The following is a 20,407-nucleotide window of genomic DNA, read 5'->3' as shown; positions in this document are numbered from 1 at the left end:
TGAACATATAAATGAGTGACTGATTTAATGAATAAAATAAAATACTGTACTCTTTAAATAGGCATAGCTTTTGAGAAACTTTGCTAAATCATCGTTAGTCTTTGTGGGTACTTTTCTCCTGATACTTTACTAAATTGTTGTTAGTCTCTGTGTGTGTTTTTCTTGTTTTATCCTGAGCTGCAGTTTGAGAACCACTATCCACAGGGAAGTTAATACTGAAGAGCTGGAGGCCCTCTTGGACCAGCACTTCGATGGGCAAGCCTGAGACCAGGGAGGCAGTGACCACTGTGATTGGTTAGCCATCCGCAATGGGAAAGCAGGGAAGACGTGGATGTACTAGCTGGCGCTATTTCTTGTGGAGAGACTCCCTCTATTGACTTGGAGGATGCCACTCTGTTTTTCTTAAAGGGACTGATTGAAAGCAGAGCATGGCAACATGGAAAAAATAGGACCTTTTCTTCTTCAACCCAAAGCTGATCCCAAAAACTAGAGAAAAGGCAGAGGTACTAGCCTGTTTCTGTTACACTGGGACTCGAGACCACAAGGGGTGTAATAAACACCTGTGGAGTGCTGCCCCCTTTGCTTGGAATGACCCCTAAAATGCAGGTGTGGGGCTACAGTGGTCCTGTTAGTACTGTGGTACTCTGACCCTAGAGCCACAGGTCACTGGGTTAGGGGTAGACTGCTTACCCAAGTCATATTCATGGCAGTTTTCTAGAAAGTCTACCAGCTCTAGCAGCAGAAATAACCCAAACTTCTAAACTTGATCATTTTATTCTTCTGTCAAATTGATGAGACATCTAGTTGTTTTTCTGATAGTACCCACGCCCCATTATGTTTTGGTTAGTTAGATTGAGATTGTTTCTAAGGTTTGCTAAACTGATCCAAGGGGAAAATTAAGATAAATTTTTTAGGAATCAGACTGACTATTTTTTAAAGGCATAAATTGCACATGAGAAAGAGAAGCTGTATTTTCAAGCAATACAATAAATGATGAAGTTTTTATACTTAAGTACATAGTACCAGCAGTAAAATTCTATAGAAAATGGAAAATTTTATTTTATTTTGGAGTGTTTATAATTTAAAAAATTTTTCACTATTTAATAGCTACTTCTTAAATTATAAATATTTTTCTGTGAAATGTGCCCAAGATTAGATTAATGACATAATAGACATATTTATAATTTTGAGTCTATCCAAGAATAAGGTATACATTTTCACTAATTCAAATCTTTTAAAATGTTCCTTAGGTTTTTTTAATCTAAGTCTTGCACATTTTTTCACTTACTGCTGTTATAAGATGGTTTTCCCCATATACTTTAACTGTATATATGAAAACTATTGCTTTTTTAATATTATTTTTGTACTCAGATACCTTGGCGAATTCTCTTATTGTTTCCAACAGTTTCTCCAGTTGACTTCTTATTTTTTAGGTACAAAATCATACCATTTGCAAATAAAAATACCTTTGTTCCATTATTTCTTATTTTATACCACTTATTTCTTCTCTCATGAGTGGAACTTTCAGAAAAAATGTGTGGATAATAATGGTCATAGTAAAAATTCTAGTTTTCTGGCTTACTAAATGAGGATGTTTTTAATATTAATCTATAAACTGATTTTTGGTAGTATGTTTTTAAAAGAAAACTTAAAATTGCTTAAATTATAATAGTAAAATATTCAAACAATCAAAATGCCTTAATCTTCTTCATTATGATGTCAAGAAGTTTTCTGCCCACTAAACCCATTTTTGCAAATTATACACTTTTCAAATAAGTTAGTATCCTATAACTTAATATCAGAATTAAGTTTTATTTATACTAAAATTTGGCACTAACTTATCTAAATATAATGAAAAATAATGTGTTTTTTTTAATTTACTGTGATTAGAGAGGCTGACTGTCGTCAGGGAAGCAATTCTCTGCCGTACAGAAAAGGGTTAAGACTAAATTGATGGTTGTTTAAAAAGTAGCATCTTTTTAGGGTGAGCACAGAGCACACACCTACAGATACACACAGTTTTATATTTGAAAGAGAATAAAGAGGTCCCTATGTATTGGTGAGTTTTTAAAAAGTAGCTTAACTAATCAGGGGAGAGGACTTGTGTTAAATTTGTGCTATTGGTTTCACACAGATTGAACAATATTGACATTAATAAATTACTCCCGCTGTCTGATTTAGGGAAAATCCTCCTATTCTTATGAAGAGCAGCAGTGACCCCTGCTGCTCAATTAAGACAGCTCTGGGTGTCAGCCAGGACAGGGATTCTTTACCTTTTCTGGGTCCTGGATCCTTTTGTGAATCCAAAGAAACCTACAGATCCCACCAACAGAACAAAATTTAGGTCTCTCTACACACAAAATTTGCATACCACATACCAAATTTTGCCGTGTATAACGCACACTTTGCCCACATTTTTGAGGGAAAACTGAGGGTCCACATTATATATGGGTAGTGGCTGAAATAACTTGGGTCTGTCATTGTGTTTTGTAATTATGTCATTACATAAAATTTCTTGTACTGTAATATGTTAAGAAATAAATGCTAAATTTCCTTCATAATACACAAAGATATCTAAATATAAATAAATAAATAAATAAATAAATAAATAATTGAATTTAAAAATTAAAACGAAAGATTTTTTCCTGAAAGTTTGGGCCAAAAACGTGGGTGTGCATTGTACATGCCAAAATACAGCAGGTAATTCATGGATTCTTGAAGTAGGTAACAGAGCCACTGAGCCTTGTCTAAAATGTTAAAGTATGTAACTCTGTAAATTCAAGAGAGCTTTTAAAAACTAAGAGCATAATTTAGTCCAAAATACCAAAATTATTACAATGCTTTTGTGAGTCTGGGGTTATAAATTTTTTTTTTCAGGAAGATTAACTAACAAACTAACAAATCCAAATAGACAATTATATTTCCATAGATAAATTAGACTCTTCCTTATATTTCTATAGTTTACTGCCAGTTAAAACGATGTCCCATTGTATGTTTATTATTGTCTTTGTAATTATATTATGATACCTAGTACAGTATATATTTTATAATTATGGCATTTCCTTGCAAGTTCTACCATCAATGACCATTGTCAGAGAAAAACAGTTTTAAGCGAAACTCACGCTCGAATTCAGAGTGATTGTATTTTCAAGTATGGCCTTAATGTGTTTAATTAACTAAAATTAATGAATTCCTAAGTGAGATTATCGATTTACATTGCTGTACTTTTGATAGTTTTTCCCCCCCTCTCAAATTATATGCCGTACGCTCTGAGGAAAAGATCAATAGAACTGATTATGGCTAAGGAAAAAGCAGAGTAATAAAGTTCGTTTACTTAAGTTTGTAAACGCCCAAGCCCATCAAATCTTCTTTTTTACATAGAAACACACGTTTTCCAAAAGCCATCATTTCTCCAACCCGAGACTCCGCCCCAGAGGCGGCCAGAAAGAGAAAGGCCCGCCCCTCGACCCCAGGAGGCCCGCGGGCGCCCAGCGTCCCTTGCGCGGAGTTGCGTCACATCCGGGGTCAGGGCGCCAGATTCCGGAAGAGGCTGCACAGTTGTGGCGGCTGTTTCTGCGTTGATGTTTAGTTTCTTTGCTGCCGGAGGGGCGGAATACACAGCAGCATCATGGTGGAGGTAAAGTGACACTTGGGTGCCGAGGAGTATTTGCTTTGGGGCTGTTTTGCTTTGGCCGCTGTCGTGGGGGACCGAGGGTGTTGGGAGTCTGGGGAGAGTAGCGGCTGGGAGGGGAGGCTCTTTGGCCGAGGTGGACAGTCTCTCAGGCTTTTCAAAAAGGGGGAGAGACTGGGTGAGAGCACGAGTTGCCGGTGGCGTCAGGGCGGGAAGCCTGAGGTAATGCTCCCAGCCTTTATTTGACCCTTGGGCACTTGAGGTGGGCTCTGTCCTGGGAGGCGGGGCTTCTGTCATTGTCCGACCACTGGTATTTGGCGCCTGCGGGGTAGTGTCAGTGAGTCTGTGTCCTAAGAGATTGGCGGTCTTCTCGGGTGTTCACTTTGTCTCTTACTCCAGCTGTTCCCCAGAAAAAATCTGCCATTCTTGGATTTTTGCATCTTTTCCTAGTTTGAAAAACCATTCTATTGGCAAGCCTTGTTTCTCTTTTCTGAGAACTGTTTCTTGACTTCTGTCCATACCCACTGCCATTATCTTAGTAAGAGCAACATCATCTTTCATCTGGACGGGTGAATTAGCTCTCAACTGGTCTGGCTTCCATTTTCGTTACAACTCTCCCTCCCCAAAGTAGTGTGTTTAAAAACGTTAGTTGGTCCTTTTTCCTTTTTGTTTTTTACTTGCTTAAAACCCTTTACTGGTCGGTCCTATGTTATTAGAGCAAAAATACAGACTATTGCAATGGTTTGGAAAAACCCTTATCTGACCTGGACCTTGTCTGTCTTGCATCTCAACTCACCCTGTTACCGAATATGTACAATTATTCTTCAGCTTCTGGCATTATTTCCATTACTGACCATCTTTGTACATGGCTTTTTTTTCCTCTGCCTGGATTTTTACCTGTTTTCTGTGCAAGGCTCATTCCCTTTCTGTGTAAAGACCTCAGAAAGATCTTTCATAACTATCTTAAGTTCTTGATCCATTCTGTGTCTCAGTCCTTTGTTTATTTTTCATAGTACTTATAAAACTGAGGAGTTCTTTTGCTTCTTTTTGTTTGTCTCTTTCCTCTTCGCACAGGGACCATGACTGTCATTTCATCACTGTTATTAGCTTCTAGCACAATACATACCAGACACATAGTAATAGCTCAGTAAATTTTTATTAAATAAATGACTAATCTTAAGCATCACCCAGTTGGTCTACTTGGTGCTCTAGCCAAAGAGGAGCTTTCTCCATTTCTCTGAGCTTGACTGCTGTAGCTTGCTACACATAGCGGTGGTGAGTGGTACAAAGATTTTTACATTTGTCTTGACTTTAACTTAGGTTTGATGTTCACGGTTTGTAGTTAGATATGTAATTACACTCTCTCTTTCTAGGAGGTACAGAAGCATTCTGTGCATACACTTGTGTTCAGGTCATTGAAGAGGACCCATGACATGTTCGTAGCTGACAATGGAAAACCTGTGCCTTTGGATGAAGAGAGGTAATTGTTGGAATATTTAAACTTTCAGTAGTTGGGGAAGAGAGCTGGGAGAAGGGAGCCTTTAAGGTTTAGTGAGTAACACTACCACATAGGCTATCTATTCAAGAATGAGTGGTGTTAGGGCATAGTTGAAGCTGATTTAACTTTTTTTGGCCTTATCTATTACATTAACTTATTAATTGAATTTTACAAATGCCCAGTAATTAGGAGAGGGTGTAATATTTTATAATCAATCACTTTGTATGTGCTTTCAGCTTCCCTCCCGCTGCTCTCAGAGCCTTGCTGAGCTGAAACTGTACCTGGCCAGTACTTCTGCTCCCATCTTTTCTCGTTAGTATGATGAAGATTTTTGAGTGGTGGCATATTTTTGGTTCTACATCTCCAGCTCCAGTCTGGGGTTGCATAATGAGCATTGTTCCTCTTTTGTCCTTTACCATTCTTTTAAAATCTGCTTAATTCCTCAACCAAGCATTTATATTTAATATGTAAATCGAACTAGTCATAAAAATAAAATAATAGGTACTTTTTTAAAAAAGATATTGTACTAATTATTTTGATTAATTCTAACTAACCTTTTTTGCTATACCCAGTAAAGGTTATTAGAAAGCTTTTACTACATTTTTATATTTAGATATTTGAAGGATAATGTATTGATACTGAGGGTTTTTTTTAAAGATATATTAGTTTCTATGAATTTAAAAATTAGTTCAACCCTTGATAACTCATCATGAAAGGTATTATTTACATTTATTGGTTAACAAACTAAAATATTAGACTTAATGAATGCTGCGTGCTGAATTGTGAATAAAAGTGTGGAAATGAACTTGGAAATTTTGAGGTTTTAAAATGCAGTTTAACTTTAAAATATTTATAGAATTTTTTTCTACATGATTAGGAAAACCTAATCTATTGAAGTACTTGTTTCTTGTCTATCTGTGAATGTATTTACATTGGTGAATATATTTAAAGTACTCAACAATACATTCTTATGTTTATAACTTTTTAAAATAGTCACAAACGAAAAATGGCAATTAAGCTAAGGAATGAATATGGTCCTGTGTTGCATATGCCCACTTCGAAAGAAAATTTAAAGGAGAAGGGTCCTCAAAATGCATCGGATTCATATGGTCATAAACAATATCCTGCGAATCAAGGTGAGTATGGCGTTGTCAGAAATGTCAGGACTTGCATGTGAATTTTAAAAGTAGAGAAATGAAATGTGTTGTTAGTGCCCTATGTGGAAAGGCTAATTAGAGCCAAACCCTCTTTAACACCTGTACTAGTGTTGTGGTAGAAGTCCTGATTTCCTCATTGGAGCAGTGAGTGAGATTATAGGTTGGTGGTTTTTTCTGATAGGAAGTTTAAAAATGATAGTATAATGAGGGCAGAAATTCTTAGGAAATGGAGAAGGTCATGGTGGAGACTAAAGGAAAAATTCCTAATTTGTGGGGAGACTGTATATCTTTTTCAGAAAGATGGCTTTAAGTACTGAAATTGTAGTGAATAGGAATAATCCAAAATTCCACAAGGACACCATTTGCTTAGAAGAAAAACCAGGGTGGTTTATTACTTTATAGGATGATCTCTTCGTATTACTGCATTACAGCAAATGCACAGGCTTTCTTGACATCAGGTCAGCTAATGCTTAAGGAAATCACTGTACATATGATCTTTAGTGGTCCAAACAAAAATGATCAACCCCTTATTTCTGAGGCTTAGGTTTAGTTGTGAAACTTTTACAAATCTGGCTGATAATTTAATATTTAATTCATTAATATTTAATTCATTAAAAGAGATGCTATTGCCCTGGCTGGTGTGGCTCAGGTGGTTAGAGCGGATTTGATTCTTCGAAGGGGGCACATGCCTAAGTTGCAGGTATAAGTCCCAGATGAGGCTGCAAATAAAAGGCAACCAATCAGTGTTTCTCTCCCTCTCTCCCTCCCTCCCCATCTCTCCAAAATTGATAAGCATGTTCCTGGATGAGGATTAAAAAAAAAATTAAAAAGAGATGATACTAGTACATAAAATCAGTTTTGCCATTGACGAATTTCTCTCTCTCCTTTTTTTTTTTGAAGGACAAGAAGTTGAGTATTTGGTGACCGGTACGCATCCCTATCCGCCAGGACCTGGTAAGTGACTGCGTATTGATAATGTCTCACTATTACACGTGTTTTCATGAGTGACCTAATGATGTGATTCTCATCAACTATAAAATACCAGATAAGCGCCGTAGCTAGGCATCCAGGCATAGCTTTTTAGATGATAATTAACTAATACTTAGTTTCACAAGCATTAATTTGGCAAGCATTCTTAAGCATCTATATTTTTTAGGCACTGTGCCAGAAATTCAAAGACAATAATACTGCTCCAGTCCAAGGCAAGCTTATTATTTAGAGGTTTAGGCAGACATGTAAAGCTTATAAAAGTGACACTAGAAGTGTTAGTATAGAAGCAGATATGATAGAAATGTTTCATGGGTGTGTGTATGGAGGAATTGGCACACAAATGGAGTGGCCGGATTCGTAATAGAGGATAAAAGCTTAGTATACCTAGGGTCTAGTAATTTTATTTTATTTTTTAATCCTCGCCCAAGGGTATGTTTATTGATTTTAGAGAGAGAGGAAGGGAGAGAGAAACAGACAGACATTGATGTGAAAAAGAAACATCAATGGGTTGCTTCCTGTTTGCACCCCAACTAGGGATTGAACCCGCAATCTAGGTGTGTGCCCTGACTGGGGCTTGAATCCCCAACCTTTTGGTGTGTGAGACAATGCTCCAACCAACTGAGCCACTCGGCCAGGTGGTTCTAGTAATTTCAGAGGACAGGATTTCCCATATTGAAAGTACAGGAGAATTAGTGCTTCTTGTTGTACAATATACATTTATTCTTCGAAGCATTCTGATAATATTTAGGGAACTACTTAATTTTTATCTAATGGTAACATCCCAAGATTATATAAATTTAACTTTATTGTCTTGGGCTTTGCTAATACCAAGCTGCTTTTGGTTAAATCAAATTTGAGTTATATATTGTTGAGCATTACTTGTGGTAAAAAAAGAAAGTAGCAAAAGTCACACAAAATGTAATCAGTTATTGAAATATCACCACTTGGAGATAATCACCATTATGTTTCTGGTATGTGTTCCTCCAGGGTTTTATTTTAAATGCAAATGAAAACAAAGGTAGCTACTAAAAGGATTTTTTTTTTTAACTTAACAGGAGTTGCTTTAACTGCAGATACTAAGATCCAAAGAATGCCAAGTGAGTCAGCCGCACAGTCCTTAGCTGTGGCTCTGCCTTCTTCTCAGGCCAGGTATGAAATATTGCGCTTCTAATTACAAAAATTCTGAAAGCATAGTTTACTGTTCATATTTTTGTTACCATTTTTAAATTTGTTTCTTTGTAGTTATGTATTACATGACACTTTATCATTGCTTGCAAAAATGTAACATACAAAGTTTATTCTGCAGAACATGTGACTGAGGGTGTTAATTACTTAGAATATGGTGTTTTTTGCCTCAGGGTTGATGCAAATCGTAGTGCACCTGCTGGAGGTCCCGACCGTTCACAGCCTGCAGGGATGACTTTGGTAAGTTTCTCCGTGTCAGATCACATGCAGGTTTCCACCTTTTGTAGCATATTTCCTTATTTCCCTTTATTCTAAGATTCTTACTTTAAATATTAAAAAGAACTTTTGGGGGGAATTGTTCAAGTAAATTGCAGCCTGAGCTAATTGTTAATATTTTATAGCCCTAAAATTTAAGTTGCTAGTGAATTGACATATTTTTGAGAATTTAAATTGTGTTAATTCTATGTCTACTTACATGTTGTTATATTTATCTTGATGAAGATGATGTGATGTTGCTTTTTATTATCCACTGTTAACTATATAAGGAATGTTATTCTGAAACTTGTGTTAGTATGTTTTAGACATGAAAGCCTTTTTTAAACTAAGTTGATTTATACTGTTGAAGTTGAGTGCTACTAGTATTGTAATTTCATGAGCTATACAACCAGTGATGTATTAGAGCATTTGTAAGTTTATCTGTAAGTAAATGGCAATTGCTGTTATTATTGGTGGAAGTAGCCAGAGAAGAATAACTGAAAATATGCTGTCCCTGGAAATCAGTGCAGGCTGTCCTTCGTCGGTTGCTTTGGCTTTATGAAGTGAGTGCAAGGGTAGTCCTCCCATCACTCTCCTTCAGTCTCTCTCCGCAGGTCTCCCTGCTCAGGCTTTCTCCTCCTCAGGAGGAAGAAATGTTAGCTACTTGGGGGTAGGAGCCTCATGAGCTCAAGTATTTGGGTAGCTGGACGGATGCTAACAGAAGATTGTATGTTAGCTAGAATGCCTTTTAAAATAGTATTGAAATATTTGGGGGGAAGATAAATAGAAAAATCTATCAGTCTCTTCACTGCAACATTAAATCAGTGATGTTAAAATATGACAATGAAGGACAACGGCATTAGTCCATCTATAGTCACTTAAATAATAATAAGAGCTTACATAGAGCATTTACTACTCTTAATCTTCATAGTAACTATCAGGTAGACACTGTTATTTCTTATTATTTCCATTTTAAAAATGAGGCACATGGTTACATGATTTTTACGCGAGGCCAAACAACTTAATTGGCAGAGCTGGATCTTGAACTTACGCACAGTGATATATGCTCTTAATTTTATGCTCTTTCTTTTTTAAAGAGGGGAAGGGAGGGAGAAAGAGAGGGAAAGAAACATCAGTGTGTGGGAGAAACATTGACTGGTTGCTTCTTATGTCAGCCAGGGACCTGACCTACAACCTAGGCATGTGCCTTGACCGGGAATCAAACTGGCGACCTTTCAGTTTAGTGGGACAACACCCAGCACACTGAGCCACACCAGTCAAGGCAATTTTATGCTCTTAACTTTAACACTCTGCCTCTCAGATTTTTAAATTGATTTTTAAAATTAACATAATGAAAATATAGTTTTGATTAGAAATGTTAAACTCATTTTCTAGTTACACAGACATTTTTAGTTCCCCTTCCTCTTTATAGAGGGGAAGAACAGCTTCTATAAATTCCATATTTGAATTTCCATTATAGAAAAAACATTCATAAATCCCCTCTTCATTTTCTTTTTTGATAACATGAAAACTTAAGTGTGATACCTTTAATAATAATGTAGTTTGTTCCATATCTAGGCTGTTATGGAGGGTGGCAATGCCAAGAACTCTGCACTGATGGCTAAAAAGGCCCCTACGATGCCGAAACCCCAGTGGCACCCACCATGGAAACTCTACAGGGTGAGTGAATTTGTTTATTATTCCACTGTATGTGCCATGATCACCGCTTTCCAGTTGATAAGAGCTGAGTGATAGATTGAGGGACTATGAGAACTGGTAGAGTGATCTGAGGTGGGATGGGGAAATGCACTTAAGCACGATATTTAAAGGTATCTTGGGAAGGATACTTGTATTTTGCATAAAATATTAAGCAAGTGTTGGCAAGGATGTGGAGAAAAGGGAACCCTAGAGCACTGTTGGTGCATCCACTGTGGAAAATAGTATGGAATTTCTTCAAAAAATTAAAAATGGAACTGCCTTTTGACCCAGCAGTCCCACTTATGGGAATATATCCTAAGAATCCCAAAACACCAATTTAAAAAAACATATGCACCCTTAGGTGCATAGCAGCATTATTTATAATAGCCAAAATCTGGAAGCAGGCCAGGTGTCCATCAGCAGATGAGTGGATTAAAAAAACTGGTACATTTACATAATGGAATACTATGTGACCATAAAAAAGAAACTCTTACCTTTTGTGACAGCATGGATGGACTTGGAGATTGTTACTCTAAGTGAAATAAGCCAGTCAGAGAAAGACAAATACCATATGATCTCCCTTAGATGTGGAGTCTATTGAACAGAGTAAACTGACGAACACAATAGAGACAGAGGCATGGCTACATGGGACAGACTGACAGCTGTCAGAGGGGAGGGGGGTAAGACTGAATGAAAGAAGGTGAAGGGATGCATCACCCATCGACACAGATGACAGTGTGGTGACGCCAGAGGGAAGGGGGTGAATGGGCTGAGTGGAGGAGGGCAAAGGGGGTAACAGTGTCAACAATAAAAAAGTAAATAAAAAACAAAAAAAACCCACCACAACAAAAATATTGATAGAAGGCTACTAATTGTGGAGAGCAGACAAAATAAATTTAGCAACATGCTTGAGGTATTTAATAGGGAGGTTAAGGGAAAAACAATATATCAGGACATTTCTTTGGCTCTAATGATTACCTTTTCAATTGTAGTGAATTAAAACGACTTAAAATATACTAGATCTTGCCTGACTGGCGTAGCTCAGTGGATTGAGTGCGGGCTGCAAACCAAAGTGTCGAAGATTCGATTCCCAGTCAGGGCACATGCCTAGGTTGCAGGCCACAGCCCCCAGCAACCGCACATTGATGTTTCTCTCTCTCTCTCTCTTTCTCCCTCCCTTCCCTCTCTAAAAATAATAAATGAAGTCTTTAAAAATATATACTAGATCTTAAATAAATATGTAGTAGGAAAAGTACAACTACATATAATTTACTATATTAATGTTTAAATTTTAGATTATCATACAGTAAATAGGTTTTCTTTGGTATCCAGATCTAACCAACGTTAATATCTATGTAGATCGGGTAACCACTACCACAGTCAGGATGTGGGAATTCCGTTTTGTACAGCCGCACCCCCCCAACCTGGCAGCCATTTGCTTTCCATCACTACACTTGGGCTTTTTCAGCTGTGTCATATGAGTGGAACCTTCTTTCACTCGCCTGATGCTTTTGAGATTCATCCAAGTTGTTGCAAGTATTGGTACACTCCTCCCTATTTCAGAGTAGTATTCCATTGTGTAGACGCCACAGTTGGTGTATTCATTCACAGAGTGAAGGTAATATAATACTTATTCTAAAATCTAATTGTCAAATAATCTTATAATCTTGTCATTTGAAGATATTGGAGGGGCAATTTAGATTTGAATATTAACTTACAAGTAATTAGTTGAAATTGAACAACCTTTAACTTTTGTGTCCATTCTACATTTCTTTTTTAATACAGGTGATCAGTGGGCATCTTGGCTGGGTTCGATGCATTGCTGTGGAGCCTGGAAACCAGTGGTTTGTTACTGGATCTGCCGACAGAACTATAAAGGTAATAAGGAAGGGAATGCTTTGTGTTTGCCGTGTGTATTTAGTCTGTTTTATTTCTTCTGGTGAGGACTGCTCTTACAGTTCCTCTGATTTGTTAGACCCGAATATGGAGTAAAGCTTATTGTCTATGCCAGTTAATAGTCCCATCTGTTTGAAAAGTGGTGTCTCAGCAACGGTTTTTTCCAAATAGAAAATGCTGACAACCTACCACAGATTCCTTGATACTTAATATTTTTCTTCCCTAGTTATAAAATTAAAGCATGCTCATCTATAAAAAATGTGGAAAGTGCAGAGAAGTAGAACATAGGGCCATATGTAATCCTACCACTGTCAGATATTTGAATGAATTTCTTTTTAGTGTTTATTTCTGTGCCTGTGTATCAGTGCATTTTCTTCTGAGTCTTTCCTGTTTATAAAAATGTGTATCTTTTAAAAGTGGTTTTTGCACTTAACGTTAATTATGTCAAAGGGCCATCTCTGTGAAAAATCAGTCATCTTTTTAAGTGGTTCCATGGTATTATAACATTTGCATATTTTATAATCTATTCCTGTTATTGGGCATCTTAGTTTCCTGACTTTCACCATCATAAGTAATGCTGTAATTAATCTTTGTGCCTAAAGCTTTTTCTGGTTTTAAATTATTTTATTGCTGATTCCCAGAAATGGAATTAATGGGTCAAACATTTTTGAAGTTGGCACCCAAATAACAAATTATTTTCTAAAAATGGTGAATTGGTACTTAAAGTATATGAGGAAATTCATTTCAGCCTATTGATTGTGTTTCTCTAAAAAAGTTTTTTGAAAATACTAGTTAGTTTAAGTTTGCAATATAATCATTCGCTATTTGCATATATTGTGACATGATCACCACAAAGTCGAGAGTTAACATCTGTCACATTACATAGTTACAAAACCTTTTTTCTTGTAATGAGAACTTTTAAGATCTACCCTCAGCAACTTTCAAATATGCAATACAGTGTTATTCACTAGAGTCACAACGTGTACTTTGCATCCCTGTAACTTAACTAAATTATAGCTGGAAGTTTGTACCTTTTGACTCCCTTCACCCCCTCCCCCGCAGCTTCCGGCGACCACCAGTCTGTTCTCTGTGAATTTGGCTTTCTTTTTTCTTTTTCTTCTTCTTCTTTTTTTTTTTTAGGTTCCACATACAAGTGAGATCATATGCCATCTGCCTTTTTCTGTCTGACTGACTTTGTTTAGCATAATATCCTCAAGGACCATTCATGTTGTTATAAATGGCAAGATTTCATTCTTTTTTATGACTGAATATTCCCTTGTAGATTCTATCTATTTATAGTTAAAATATACATTCTATCTATTTATCAGTCAATGGGCACTTAGGTTGTTTCCATAGGGGTTTTTTAAATGGTTGCCATCTATGGCTAATTCACTATGGTATTCATACTTTTATTATCAGTGATATCCTATGTATATTGATAATGTTAATCTTTTGTCATCTGTTACAAATATTTCCCTAGTTTAAGCATGCCTTTTAATTCTGTTTTTTCCTTGCTTTTATTTTTGGTGGTATTGAGGGGAGCATTGTTTTGGAAACTTAAACAATTTTTATGTTTATAGCTTTCACATTTTAGAGACTTCATTTTAACATCAGGTTTCTAAACTTTTGTTTGGGGATAATCAATAAGAAGAAAAGTGAAATATTCTTTCATTGCAGATCTGGGATTTGGCCAGTGGCAAATTAAAACTGTCATTAACTGGTCACATTAGTACAGTTCGTGGTGTGATAGTCAGCTCACGGAGCCCGTACCTGTTCTCCTGTGGAGAAGACAAACAAGTCAAGTGCTGGGATCTTGAATATAATAAGGTAAGCTTGGATGTAGGGATGTGAAATGTTATGAGCTACTGTTTTTCTTTCTAATTACAGAAATTTTAACTTTCCGGCTGTGTTTGTAGGTTATAAGGCACTATCACGGACACCTGAGTGCAGTGTATGGTCTGGATTTGCATCCAACGATTGATGTGCTGGTAACCTGTAGTCGAGATTCAACTGCACGGGTAAGTGGAATGGAGCCTTGTGTGTGTTTGTGAATATATTGCATTTCACAGTAGGCATGTTTGGTATTGGAGTCATACGTTGTTTGATAGAGAAGTATAGATAGTTACTTTGACCCCGGTCCTGGTCCCTCTGTTTCTTGACTTGTACATTTTTATACCTTGATCATCCGTTCTGTGGCCTCACCACACTTATTATTGGGAGTGCCCTGTCCCTGAACTGCTCCACTCTCATGTGTTCTTCCATGACCACAAGTGTCGTGCACCAGTGCTTTCCTTCAGTAGTCCCACTGTACCCATCCTGAGACTTTCAGTCCCCTGATCTTTTCTTTTAGCTCCTCTCCCACCCCCCGCCCCGTCAGCTGTCTCCTCCCTTCAGCCCCCAGACAGCTTCGAGATTACTCTCTTATTTAAGTGCCTTATTCCTTATATTCAGGCCTGGCTGTGTAGTAAATTCCCGGCCTTGAATTTGTTGAGGTACCTGCCTGAGATAGGAATACTTGTTCTCATTGATAGTATGGCTATTGATGTTTAGTGTGTGTGTGCACCTTTTTACAGATCTGGGATGTGCGAACTAAAGCTAGTGTGCACACGTTGTCTGGACACACGAATGCGGTTGCTACAGTGAGGTGTCAGGCTGCAGAACCTCAGATTATTACTGGTACGATTGATGCTTTTCAAGTTGACCATATATTCATATCAACGCATTATGATTGTGCATTTGAAATTTATTGTAGTAATACTTCATTTTTATGCATACTTTTTCATATCATAGAATGTAAATATCATGTAAAGTATGACTAGAAAATGGTGATGTTAGATAAATTAAGTATTATTTCATAGTATCAGATTTATTTGTCTAGAAAATTTTTTTAAGAATATTTATTTTAGAGAGGGGGGAAAGGAAGAGGAAAGAGAAGGAGAGAAACATCGATGTGGGAGAGATACATCAATCAATTGCTTCTTGTATACTCCAACCTGGGGACTTGGCGTGCAACCCAGGCATGTGCCCTGACTGGGAATTGAACTGGTGAACTTTTGGTTTGCAGGCCGACACTCAATCCACTGAGCCACACCAGCCAAAGCTGGTCTAGAAAATTAAAGTTAGAAGACAGGATACCCTGAGACCAATAACCTTTAGAACAAGTTTAAGTCATGTTTTATATAAAATAACATTAATAACAGTGGATCTTTACTCTAAAACTAGAAAATGATTCTGTGATATATTTTATTAACTAAAATATCATTTGAGGTTTTTTCTCCCCTTCCACAAGGGGATGACATCATGTATTTGTTTTATTTGTTACTGGCATCTGTTCAGACTGTTCAGTTGACAGTACATTAAGCATATATTACATTTTTTTAAGAAATAAATTTAAAACCTGCGGCTCAGTTGATTGGAGCGTAGTGCCATACCGAAAGGTGCAAGTTCAATTCCCAGTCGAGGCACATATGAGAAGGCAGCCGATTGGTGTTTCTTTCTCACATCAATGTTCCCCCACACTCCTCTTTCTTACTCCCTTCCTCTCTGTCTAAAGGCAATGACAAAGCTTCTCGGGCAAGGATTAAAAATTTTTTTTAAAACCAACCTAAAATTTTGGAAGGTCAGAGCAATTAGCCAAGAGTTGATAGGACTTTCATTTGGTATATATGTGTTTGGGAGAACGCATCATAGTTTATTACAGTTTTGCATTCTTTCCCTGATGTATGTTTTGGGTATATGTATTTTCGTTATAGGAAGCCACGACACTACAATACGATTATGGGATTTGGTGGCTGGCAAAACAAGAGTTACGTTAACAAATCACAAAAAATCAGTCAGGGCTGTGGTGTTACATCCAAAACAGTAAGTGTGTTTTCCTGATTAGTCTCTCTTCCTCCATCAGTTTTTGGTATAGGACAGAAATACCAACATTAGTACTACTTTGGTAGTCATTTAGACCCTCATTTCCAGGCCTGTTCTGCTTATGAACATGCATTTCTTTTATTTTCCTTACATATTTTACTTTGTGCCCTATAGATGAGGAAAGTTTTCTGCAGGGTAATTAATGGTAATGTCAAATGAAACCATGAATAAATCATATTTAAAAGCTGCATGTCAAAATAGAAGCTAAGGGTAGCTAAATTTAATGTTTGGACGTAAGTATTGTTTTTTGTCACTGAGATATACATAGAACAGTGTAATTCTTAAGGAGGAAGTTAATATACCTAGTGGGGGGAAGTAGGAGCTGAGAACATTACGTCCAAGGTATCCAAAGAACTGGTGCATAGTATCCCAAGCTACTTCTTGTTGTATCACATCACCCTGACCTTCTATGTTCATATTCATGTCTTTTCCTCCTTCCCCGCCCTCTCACCCTGAGTCCCTCTTCCGCTTTTCTCTCTTTCTGTCTTCCTCTGTCCCTTTCTCTCTCTTCCTCTTGCCCTTGTTTCTTTCCTTTTCTCCCATTCTTTCAGTTGCCCTCCCTCTTCTCTTTCTCGTCTTCTCTTTTTTCTCTCTTCATTCTCTCATTTGTTCTCTCTTTCTTTTCTCTTTCATTCTCTTTCTCATTTGTTCTCTTTTCTTTCTCATTCTCCCCCACCCCCACCCAATAGTTGCACAGACGCTTACCCTTTATGTGAATTTATTGCTGTAGCTCAGTATAGAGCATTGGGGAAATGAGAAAACAAAACATTAAGCTAGGCCTTAAAATACATTGAAAATAATTTGAAAATCTGATTTAACCTGGGACAAATATCTTGATGTTTTTATCTCTTGCTGTGACAGTAATGTTTGGCTGAAACTACATGGATCACTGAGTACACGTGGTAAATAAATACAGCCATGATAAGCTTCTTTAAATCTACCATTTATATTTAACTTGGCTTATTTTGTTACTGTTTTTAATCTTATTTCAGCTACACATTTGCCTCTGGTTCTCCAGATAACATAAAACAGTGGAAATTCCCTGATGGAAGTTTCATTCAAAATCTTTCTGGTCACAATGCTATTATTAACACATTGACAGTAAATTCTGATGGAGTGCTTGTATCTGGAGGTAAAATAAAATTTCTGATAAATGTGTTTTTTAGTCTGTCATTTTTACTTTTAGTGAATGAGAGAACATTTGTGAAATTCCTGAGCCATCACACCTAAGTACTATAGCAGAACTTACCTAAGTAATGTGTATTTGAATGTTCTTATGTGTGTTCATGCTTATTCATAATACATGTAGCATATTTCATATTCAGTCTTCTTCGAGTTCCCACATGATATGTCTAAGTTTGGGATTTATGCTGGGATTCGCCTGAAGTTTGGTTGTGCGTTCTGGAATTGGATAGCATTTTGTGGTGCTTTTTGAGATCTATAATAAGTTCTGAATTAAGCACAGATGAAAGTGGACAAACCAATATTAAGAGAAATTTGTGCCTGTGTCTTACATATCTTTATAACTGTAGTTATTGCCATAGTGCTCAGCTAATGGTTGGTGCTTATTGCTTGTCAAGCTGAATTATTGAAGGGGTACCAAGTGTAACTGCATTTTTCTTTTTAAGCTGACAATGGTACAATGCATCTTTGGGACTGGAGAACTGGCTACAATTTCCAGAGAGTTCATGCAGCTGTGCAGCCTGGCTCTTTGGATAGTGAATCAGGAATATTTGCTTGTGCTTTTGATCAGTCGGAAAGTCGTTTACTAACGGCAGAAGCTGATAAAACCATTAAAGTGTACAGAGAGGATGATACAGCGGTAAGTTCTCTATTTCACATATATATTAAAGTAAGTCAGCTGTACAAATTTTGCAAGTGTTTTCTTATTTTAAAGTTATTTAAATTATCAGAAGGGAAAATAATGTTAGTAGTATTAGAGTATTTATCTTGAGTAGTGTCTTGCTCGTAGCTTTCTGTATTGGTTTCATTGATGACAACAAATCCATAGATTGTTTTAATTCCAACTTTCCCTATTACAGTTACTGGGGAAACGTTGCACTGAAAACAAATAGATTGCTATGCAAATAAATTCTAGAGCCATCAGCTTTGGTGTTACTAGAATATCTACTTAGCAACTTTATTTGAGGTAAAAAACCATGAAGTGAATATAGAGTGAACTTGTTCATCCTTTATTAGATCCAGATAATGCCAAAAGTTTGTCAACCATTTCTAAAATTATTAAGTAACTTATAAGTAAGTTATAGTGCCAAGTAATAGAATTTAGAACAGATACCTTATTTTTGTTAGAAAGGAAGTTATTAAATATGAAGTAAACTAATACTTTGTTTTCTTATTTACTTTTTGATTTTTAGACAGAAGAAACTCATCCAGTCAGCTGGAAGCCAGAAATTATCAAGAGGAAGAGATTTTAATGTGGCATCCTCTTCAAGATGTTTTTTTCTTTTTTTGTTTTTGTTTTTGTTTAGCCTGGTGTTGATGAGGATATCTAGTCATTCTGTGCTCTGGCTAGGATTATAAAGCAGAAACTCACATGCTTGAATCATTGCTGCTTAATATTTTACAATAAAATGTGTTGTCTCCCCCTCCCCATGTTTTTATTTCTAAAGTAAATAAATAATTTGACATCCTAGGAAGATGCAGATATCAAGCACATGCAGGTTTGTTGAGTATAACTATGCTAAAGATAGAGTATTTTGTCGATTTTATTAAAAGGTACTTTTTTTCCTTTTAACTTACCAAATTGCCTGTCATAATAGGACTTGTTCTGAGGGGAGCAGTTTGGTTTCCTTTTTAAATTCTTTAAAACTAGTATCTGTGACTGATAATTTTGTATTAAAGGATTTGAAGTCTTAGTTTAACTGACATATGTTGATTCCACAGACAGTTTTTGAGTGCATGTTCTGCGAAGTGCCACGCTAGATCACTGTTCAGGATACAGATAAATAAGATGTGTCCTTCCTCCAAGACTTCTGGTTTATTGTAGAATGCTGTGATAGAGGTGCAAGGGAAAAGCTGGGGTAGCACAGAGGAAAAGACCTTTTTTTTCGGGGAGGATTGTGGAAGACTTCATAGAGTCGGTGGTATTGAGCAGAACCTTGAGAGGGCAGAGAAGGAAACGGGTGCTCTAAGAGGAAACAAAGTAAAGGAAACCAGGTGTGTGAAAGTGTGCTGTGTGCTGGGGGGCGAGTATCGCATGCGGCCGTGGGGTGTGCACATCTGGTTGGTGGTGGGAGAAGCTCAGGTGCCGAGTTTGGACTGGCCGTAGGGTGCCAAGATAGGCATCGGAACCTGGAGAACTAACTGGAGGCACCAACAGAGCTATTTGAAGCTGGAGCAAGGGCTGTGTAGTCTTTCTTTTGTGAAGACTATAGAAAAGTGTTAAGTTTCTAATACCTATGCCTCTTGTTGGTAAACGTGAGTTTTATAAATCCTGCCCTTAGGATCCTGACTCCCCATCAGTCAAGATTTGTCAAATGTCACTATCTGTAGCTAGAAAATACAGTTGTAAGAATAATTGGCCTAACAGTTTTTTAAAATGAAAAATTATAATTTTGGATAAGCATTTCCAAATTAACACATTTGATCTTGCATGCTGTAGGTGGGAGTGTAATTGTTATAACTTTTAGGTGGATAGTTTTCTGCAATATATTGAAAATGCTTGACCTCTTTGGCTAACTGTTAGAAATGAAATTAGTAGGAAACTTCCTAATAGGAGTAATCTGCCAAGTGTACACAAGCAAGTTTATTGCACCTCTGTTCTTCAATAGTTACAGCTCGCCCAGCCATCCTATTGATAAGGGACTGGTTTAATAGATTATGGTACCTTTGTGGAATTTATTTCGATCAATTAAGAGTGAAGAATGTCTTTGGACTAATAAGGTGTCCAAACTTTTATGTTAAAAAAAAAAAGTGCAAGCACTGGTAAAACAACTTGTTAATGCTCTAAAAGGTAATGGGGAAGTAGCACCACATTGTTGTCAGTGACTTTGTGAGGGAGTGGGATTATGGGAGAACTTTCATGACTGGCTATATATTTTCTATGTTTTAATTTTCTATAAGCATGTATTGTAAACTTAAATAAATTAAAAAAAAAAACACTACACTTGCATCCCTGACAGATTCTAATATGAATTCTAGCCAAAGAAAAAATCA

At 36.8% G+C, this 20,407-nt stretch overlaps 1 protein-coding gene across 2 annotated transcripts; it reads left to right on the top strand.

Annotated features, from left to right (window-relative positions):
- Positions 1-3,506: 3,506 nt before the first annotated feature.
- PLRG1 (pleiotropic regulator 1) lies at positions 3,507-20,152 on the top strand. Of its 2 annotated transcripts, XM_028520206.2 has the most exons (16): positions 3,507-3,637; positions 5,005-5,111; positions 5,366-5,441; positions 6,123-6,265; positions 7,187-7,240; positions 8,332-8,425; positions 8,635-8,701; positions 10,295-10,396; positions 12,200-12,292; positions 13,988-14,137; positions 14,227-14,328; positions 14,884-14,986; positions 16,063-16,171; positions 17,224-17,363; positions 17,860-18,053; positions 18,607-20,152. In XM_028520206.2, the coding sequence occupies exons 4-16, from the start codon at positions 6,136-6,138 to the stop codon at positions 18,664-18,666; spliced, it is 1,398 nt and encodes a 465-aa protein (XP_028376007.1). In that variant the 5' UTR covers positions 3,507-3,637; positions 5,005-5,111; positions 5,366-5,441; positions 6,123-6,135; the 3' UTR covers positions 18,667-20,152. The 2 variants fall into 2 exon arrangements, with proteins under 2 accessions (XP_028376007.1, XP_028376006.1); XM_028520205.2 differs by lacking the exon at positions 5,366-5,441.
- The last annotated feature ends 255 nt before the right edge of the window (positions 20,153-20,407 follow it).

Source organism: Phyllostomus discolor, chromosome 8 (assembly GCF_004126475.2).
Source record: "Phyllostomus discolor isolate MPI-MPIP mPhyDis1 chromosome 8, mPhyDis1.pri.v3, whole genome shotgun sequence".
NCBI classification, from domain to species: Eukaryota; Metazoa; Chordata; class Mammalia; order Chiroptera; family Phyllostomidae; genus Phyllostomus; species Phyllostomus discolor.
This window is presented reverse-complemented; position numbering and strand designations above follow the sequence as displayed.